This window comes from Chiroxiphia lanceolata, chromosome 10 (assembly GCF_009829145.1).
Source record: "Chiroxiphia lanceolata isolate bChiLan1 chromosome 10, bChiLan1.pri, whole genome shotgun sequence".
Classification (NCBI taxonomy): Eukaryota; Metazoa; Chordata; class Aves; order Passeriformes; family Pipridae; genus Chiroxiphia; species Chiroxiphia lanceolata.
The window spans coordinates 20,828,342-20,836,338 of NC_045646.1; the positions used below are offsets into that span (position 1 = coordinate 20,828,342).

A 7,997-nucleotide genomic window follows, 5' to 3' on the forward strand; every position below is an offset into this window, starting at 1 on the left:
GTAGCTCAGAGAAGGCTGAGAGCAGTGGGGAGGCTGGGCCAGGCACTGGGGGAAGGCTCCAGTGGTAGCAAAGGTATGTTTGTACAGATGAACTTGGAAGAGGAAGGTGCTGGAGTTGGGAAGACAGTGGAGAAATGATTCATACAACAGTTGATTGTATGAATGTATGTATGTATGTTGGCTTTTCAATTCTTGCCTCATCTCTTTAGTCTATGCAATCCCTGGCATCTTGCTGGTGGCTTTTCATCTAGAGATCTCTGAGATGAGTACAATCACCACCCCCAAGCAGGAGACTGAAAAAATTCAGGTGCAGAGCAGGTGGAGGTGAGAGTTGGGCTTACAGCAAGACCAGCTGTCCCATGGGGTTGTGCTTAGCTGCTGTCCCACACTGCACTGCTGTGACTGTGTCTGCTCTGAAGAACCACAGCACTATTGACACCAAGTTCAAGGCCACAGCTGAGATAAACTGTACTGGTAGGCTCAGGGCTTTCTTCTGCTGTCTGGGATCTATGTTGGAAAGTGCTCTCTGCTCGTGGATTCTTATGGACAAGGCAGGAAAAAGCCTTGGGCTCCTGCTGTGAGGGCAGTGCCAAACTATGGGAAATGCCAGGAGGCATTGGTCTCCTTTTCCCAGAGGATTTTGACAGCAACATGTCTAGTTAGGAGAACCTGTCTGTCCAGTATTGCTTTCATTGTATTCAGTGGCTGGACGGTTCATCTATCACACCTATCAAAATGGTACCTCAGCACTTCTGAGGAGTGCCTGAGGTGAGGTGATTGCTATCCCATGTGGACTGCTTGTTCTCACAGCCTTTCCAGTGGGAAGAGTGCATATCTTAGAGTGCTTTGCTTTGTACTTTATTACCCATCTAGGCTAATGAGGGTAGGGCAGGTGACAGAGATGTTTGAGGTTATGTGGTTGCTCCTGAGCAGTTCTTCCCACAGTCCCAGAGGGACCCAGGAAAGTCCCAGCTCTTACACAGGGGTACTCTGTCCCAGGGAGCTCAGCCATGGCTCTCCTGGCTTACTTCACTGTCCTGCCTAACATTCGCTTTTCTGAACTCTTTGGAAATGATTGTTTCTCTCTTTCTCCCTTCTCAGTCCATAGGAGGTAGAAAGAAAGAGCTTGAGCAGTGGGAGATGGTGAGATCATGAGGAAGGGTTGCTGGGGCTGCCAATGTGCCAATTTCAGGTTATGCCAGTTTGAGTGAGGAGTCGTCCTACAGCAACTCCTGCTGCGTGGGTATGCTCAAGGATGAGGGGGCCTGGGCAGGGTCAGATGGAGAAAGAGGAGGGGCTTTTGGGAAGCTCCTAGTGAAAGAAAGGCCAGCTTGGCAGTGGTTTCTCCATCCTTCCTCTTACCCCAGCAAAGTTTTTCCCTGCTCAGCGGCCTTCCAAAAGCCACAGACTTCTGCGCTGCCATTTCCCCTGGCCTCCTCAGGAAGGGACTGTGGAGAGGAGGCATCATTCCCAGCTCTCCTCAAGGGTGTTTGCTGTTTGGCAGCACAAAAGGGACAGCCCTCCATCCCCAAAGATGAGCCCCTTTGAGCTGGTTCTAGAGGACCCAATCTCTCTGTGGCAGCAGATGTGGGATTGATTGAAGAAGACCATTTGCTTGGTGGTGTTAGCCATAGAAAACTAAATGGAAATGCTCCAACGTGCTTTTTAATTCCAAATGTGTGGTAGGATTTATGACAACTAATGCAGGAACCATAGGAGAGTCTCAGAGCAAATCGAGTTCCCAGGCTCTGGTGGGTCTGTGGTGATGCCTCAGGCAGCAAGCCACATTCTCACCAGGGCTGTGACTTATAAATGAAATATGTCAGCAGTGCAGGACAGATCCAGGGCTAGTTCAGCTTCTGCTGCGTTATTCATGAGTATGTGAAAGCTCTGAAAAATGTGACAGACTTTGGGTTAGGTTCTCAACACAACATTACTCCTCGTGAGATGAAATATGAGCGTGTCTCTCCTAAGACAGGAATATATATGCTGGAAGCTGTGGGATAATGGCATATATAAAGGGAAAGTGAAGTCTTTGGTGTTCTGCTGCTGGCGGGTTTGTTTTCACTTTCCTCCCAACAGGAATACTTGCTAGCATCTGCAAGCACTCACAACCATGGCAGTGTGGTTCAAGTCAGTTTGAAAATATTTTGCCCCAGAATTGCTTTTGCGTAAGGTTTTGCAAGGTCTCTCCTTGTGAGTGCAGAGGATTAGGAGCCCCTGCATGGCTTCTGGAGTGGTCACACTGCCAACCTGGAGTCTCCTTTTTGCCAAAGTGAGCACCCAACAAAGAGGTTAACTGAAAATTTAGCTTGTGTTCCCTTTTTAAGCACTGTGCTCAGCCCTCTCAGGTAATGATCCACAGGGACTCAGCATCACTCCTAAATCCCTAAAGCATTTTGGCCTTGTAACTGTGGATGACTGTGGGACCCTCAGGGTGGAATGAGGAGCAAGGGAAAAGGCAGGGATGCTCAGAGGCCCCGAGGGTTATGTGTGCCTAGGAAAAGGCAGCATGGCAGGGCCTTAAGTTCTCTTACTTACTCATGAACCTCTGTACTTTCCTAATGAAAAAAGGACTTAGTCCTGTCTTCTGAGAAATAACTGAGCATTTCCTTGGCTTCCATGAGAGCAGGTCTGGGAGTGAAGTTTATATAAAGGGAACTACTGTGCACATGGGTATTTTGTCCACCTGGGCTTACACTGGTATATGAATCAGTAATTGCTTTGTATTAAAGACATATGAGGGTCCTGAGCTTTGGATCCAGCCTCTCCCACATCCTTGCGTCCTTAGCAATTGGCCTCTGCTTTTAATGCTCCATTCACAAACACAAGATTGTGGGTTCGATCCCTGTATGGGACTTGATGATCCTTTGTCTCCCTTCCAACTCAGAATATTCTGTGATTCTGTGACATGTCTGGAACAGTACTTTGGCAAGGGACAAACAAAGCCCAGATCTGCACCAGCCTGTCCCAGCCCTGCGTATGCTGGGGGAAATGTGGTGTATCTTGTGACTGTTTCTGGCAAACAAGTCTGTCTGGCCATGCCTGAGCTGAGGAATCTTGTCTGGGTGCTTGTGTTGGCCATTTTCAGTCCTGAAACACCCAGGTGTGCAGTATCCCTGTTGTCTGTGCCTCCAAACCCCTGTGCCTTAGGCCTGTAATCCCAGGTGAGAATGGTGGAGCAGCCTTGAAGGTGCCTCATCTGAGTGCTGGGGGACCGATCCCTGGGCTGTGCTGTGGCACCTCGGGCAGCCAAGAGACACAGCCATTGGCACCTGCTGCAGATGTGCAAATAGCATCTGTCTGGGTTCTGCTGCTGTGTCCAGAGCTGTGTGATGGGGCAGCTTCAAACACCAGCTTACAAGGACGGTGCTCTCTACTCCTCACTAGCCAGCTGGCTGGAGCAGCTGCTCTATTCCATCTTTTTGGGAGAAGATGGTAGCAGCTGCCAATTCTTGGGTTGTCAGTGGAGAGGTGCCCACATTGGAGAGTGAGATATTATTGCTCTTGTACAATCCCAGTTTTGATAAAACCGGATGGGTTTGAGGTAAATATGGAGTTCCCTTGTCAAACGTAAGTAGGAGCTGAAATTCATGTGTTTGAAGTGCTATGAGTAATGCTCTGCCTTTCTGAAGAAACTTTTTTTTCCCTGAAAAACTAGTGACTTGCAATAGATTCCCGCAGCACCTAGTTGGATACATGACAAGGAGATCATACAAAAGGTCACCCTTGGTTTGAAATGAAGGCAGTGAAAAATGAGTGTCTTGTACTAAAACTGTTACTGGAGATTGTTGGCCAAGTATTGCAGTCTCACTTTTCTATTTTTAAAACTCTCTCACCAGCTGTGATGTGACCCTTCCCTCCACACCCACAACAGAAAAAAGCCCTTACTGATTAGAAACAGGAAATAATAAAACTCACTAACCACAAAGTATTTTCAGACACAAAATAAACAAGCAGAGATGGTGAGAAGTAGATATTTCCCACTGATCTCTTTTCAGCATGGTAACCATAGCTGATAATTATAGTCAGTGGGGATTTACAGCTTTTAGAGGGAATGTATGATTTTTAAGTTGATGCTGTCAAACTGTAGTAAAATATTTTCATCACAGCCTCTCCCAGCATAACAATAAGGTGGCCACAAGTGTCATGAGGTGCATTATTGACACCATCGAGAAGTAAAAGAACACTTCAGGTCTGATCCTGAGCAGGGAGCTGCTCCTGTTTTTGGTCCCACTGGTGTTCAATGGAGCTTCCTCTAGTGAGTACAGCTGTGAGGGATTTTATGGGGTGGGATTTTTATCTAAACTCAGCAACATGTGTGATAATAAACTGGTAAGGTCTTTAACGTCTTTTCTCTTCCAGGATTTTGTGGTTTGCTTTGCCTGATAGTTTTCTCCACCTATGAGTGTTCTGTGCCCTTTGCTGCAGTGGTTTGCTTGGGGTGGCCCCAGCTCCCAACCCTCTGGATCTTTGCAGTGGGATATTGTGTATTTTCCACATTGGTGGTCATTCTGGAGGTTCCTGTCAGCAAAGGGGGAAGTCCTAATTTTCAGGCCGAGGACAGAAACTGAGGTTGAGGTAAGATCTGTACAATTCTATGCTTTTACCTGACTTCTGCCCCCATGGTTGAAGAAACCCGCCTTGCCTCCTTGCAGCCATGTGTAGGCCAGTTGTTTCTCCTACCACCCTTATGCCACTGCTCCTAATGGCTCTTCAAGAGGGCTGGATAAAAAGGAAAGCTTCACAGAAAAAGATGCTAAACCCAGAGGTGCTGGTTTTCACTCCTTAGGCACCTCATCAAATAGATCTCGCTGCATAATGAGCCCCTCTGAACTGCGGGTCCATTCATTAGTATGCGTGGTGTTTGTTTAAGAGCTCCCTGCTCTTTTATTTTAACTGCGAGGAACTTTTAACTGCCTTTGAGATGAAAAACAGGGACCAAATGTTGCCAGCAAGCGAGCAGATTTGTCCCAGTCTTCTTGGTCCAATTTGCAGGAAATTTTACCTTCTGACCTTTAGAGGATCTTTGTGATTCACTTATAAGTAAAAGCTGAAGCATTGATCCAGGCTGATAAGCCCAGCTCCCCACTTCTTTCATAATTTTTAAATTGTTGCTGTGATCCAGGTAATGCTGTGTGTGTGGTGCACGCTGCTTTCCTACAAATAAACAGGAGCAAAACCCAAACCAGCTCTTTCAACTGCATTAAGGAAAAACTATTTGTGAAAGAAGAAAACAAAAGCAGATGCTTGAGTACTGTTTATTCAGAGGATAAAGGACAAGGCTGGGAAAAGTCATGATCTTCCAAAAGTTTATTTAGAACTTTTAGTTAAGGAAACAAAAAAAAAAATCCCTAAATATAACTATACATTACATATATATACATATACTAACACATAGCTCACTAGTTTAAGAGTGATGTCAGGATGTCCAGGTGGCTGGGAACAACACAGCCAGAGTGAGCAACCCAGAGAGCATTTCTAAACAGCCTCAAAAGTCCAGACCAAATCTCTCCCTTTCTCTCTTTCTTTTTTTTTTCCCTAACCACTGCAGCATTTTTACAGGAATTGGCACTGGAATCTCCTACAGCTGCACAGGGGTAATAATAAAAATAAAAAGCCGAAGAGATCAGCTGTTTACCCCTTTATCCAACAAAGTTATCTCAGTGGTTTATGTGAGATCTGAGAGGTAACTGATGCCAGAAAGGGCCATTGCCTGTTGTTTTGTATTTTTATTAATAGGAAGTTAATTATTTTAGAACATAAGACAAGAAAACTATATCATTAATATAAGCTAAAGAGCATAAGAGGATTCTATACAATAATTTAGATGTATTAAATAAATAAAAAATAATAGCAGCCTTCTACAATGCAGGCTACACATAGGTTTACTTCGGCTTGAAGTACCCTGGTCTTTAGTACACCTACAGGAACAGACTTGCTCCACAAGTGTTTTAAAGAAACATATCTATAAGATACATACTTAAGAGTGTCTAAGGTTAGGATAAAAATTGAAAACACACTTTACCATGGTCTCCACATATCTAATGACCCCATTCTAGGGTTGTTATGGGAAAAATTTGGCTGCAGAACCTGTCTGGGAGGCGCAGCATCAACCTGGTTGAAAACCGACAGCAACGGCACCTGGAAGGAATTTTTGGAAGCCTGCTTGTTCTCTGCAGAGTAGAAGCGCTCCTGTGCCAGGTTTGTGCCCCGATTGCTCCCCTTAGGGCTCAGGGGACCTTTTGGCGTCAAGAGAGGCTGTTGAGATGGGCTGGAAGACCTCAGTGCTGCTTTGCAGGTATCTTCACCAGACCTGGGCAAGGATTTCAGCAGGTGGTTTAGCAGGCGCGCCCCAAGGCTCTTGTCCATCCACTCACAGGTGAGAAGGAGGTTGTGCACCTCGTGCATGCACTGAATGTACCCAGTGCTGTACCTCTGCTGGGCTTCCAGACCCACTTTGGAGTCAGCTGCATTGGTGGGGAGATAAAGGGGAGTTGGTGAGAGGGTAAGAGCTGACTGGTGTGTTCCTGCTGGGAAACCTTCAACAGGTTTCCTGGGGGGCTCACTCTGAAGCCACTGGACTTTCCTAGAAGATGCCTCGTTTGCAGGGAGAAGGTGAGCAGGGTGTGAGCCCCGGTGTTCTGCTGCCTACTGCAGAGGCAAAACTATGCCAAAAAGCAGTAATTGGCTTGGGAAGGAAAAAAACACCTTGCCCGAATTAACCAGTGCCCAGCTCCATTTCCCCATCTAGTGGAGAAAGCCGAACCCAGGCAGCAGCCCGGGCCTCGGCTGGTTTTTGGATGATGCTTTTGCCAGTCTGGCAGGGGATCAAACCTGCTGCCACCCTCCTGCCCGGCACGAGCACTCACCCATCATCTTGCTGCTCTGGATGTTCTGGAGGTGCTTCACCGTCATTTCGAGGATGTCTGCTTTTTCCAGTTTAGACTGCTGATAAGAAAAGAGAGCAGCAGTTAGAGGGAATGAAGGATTTGCACCATGCCCAGCTTCTCAAAAAATGAGACGCCCTCCACAACCCCACCCCTCAGGTTTCCCACCAACAAAAGAACAAAAAGCAGCATAAAAATGAGCACTTACATCCAGGTGAAATGCTCCCACAACTGTCTCCTTCAGCTGGTCTAAGCAGTTATTAATCCTTTCCCTTCTCTTCCGCTCAATGAGGGGTTTCCTTAACTGGCAAAGAAAAGGAGCAGGAAAATTGCAGTTGGTATTTTTTTCTTCCCCTCCCTGCTGCAGTCCAGTGAGGTCAGAGTCCCATCCCCTGTGTGAAGCCAGTGTGGGGTGGCACAGGGCTCAGCAGGAACAAGATGCAGATGGATGTGTACCATCTTCAGCCACGGCCTGTCCCTTAGATGGCATCAGCCCTCAATTCTCCCACCTCCACTCATTTTACATAGGGTTCACCCAAACAAAACAGAGAGAAGCAGAGAAAGGGAGCAGAAAAAAACACCCATATGGGTTAATTTCAGAGAAAACATCTTTATAATATGAGGAAAATAACTGTCCCCCTTTTCTTTCCTGGAAGCAGTGCCCGTAGCCCCAGCACCCATCATTCACATGCCTGGTGCAGCGCAGAGGGCACGTACCTTCCTCTCCTCCTTGCTGCTGGCGAGCTTGTGGGTGCTGCCCGGGGTGGCTGTGGCAGTCATTCTAATCCAGGCACGGGGTGGGAAGGAGGCACTCGGGCAGTGGGTCGCTCCGTTTCCAGTAGGGCTCTTTGCTGCTCCGCTGCTCCTCTGCTGTATTTATAACCCCGAATTAGCATGTGAAAGGGAACTGTCCTTGGCGGGACTACTTTTCCCACACGAGGGGTCGAGCCCGGAGGTTTGTGGCCATCAATCAAAGCTGACAGGTCACTGCTTCTTTTCAATGAGCACGCCAGCCCCCCCAAACGGCGACAGATGTCCGGCCTCCGACGCTGGGCTTTGGAGGGATCTTTTGTTAGGGAAGAAGGGAAGGAAAATGGGCGCGCTCTG

The 7,997-nt window shown here is 47.3% G+C and overlaps 1 protein-coding gene across 2 annotated transcripts; it reads right to left on the reverse strand.

The window, feature by feature from the left end:
* Nucleotides 1–5,799: 5,799 nt before the first annotated feature.
* LOC116791740 (transcription cofactor HES-6-like) lies at nucleotides 5,800–7,792 on the reverse strand. Of its 2 annotated transcripts, none has more exons than XM_032698033.1 (4): nucleotides 7,608–7,792; nucleotides 7,099–7,194; nucleotides 6,873–6,948; nucleotides 5,800–6,470 (listed from the first exon to the last, which is right to left on the reverse strand). In XM_032698033.1, the coding sequence occupies exons 1-4, from the start codon at nucleotides 7,668–7,670 to the stop codon at nucleotides 6,025–6,027; spliced, it is 681 nt and encodes a 226-aa protein (XP_032553924.1). In that variant the 5' UTR covers nucleotides 7,671–7,792; the 3' UTR covers nucleotides 5,800–6,024. The 2 variants fall into 2 exon arrangements, with proteins under 2 accessions (XP_032553924.1, XP_032553923.1); XM_032698032.1 differs by having other exon boundaries at nucleotides 6,873–6,951.
* Nucleotides 7,793–7,997: the final 205 nt, after the last annotated feature.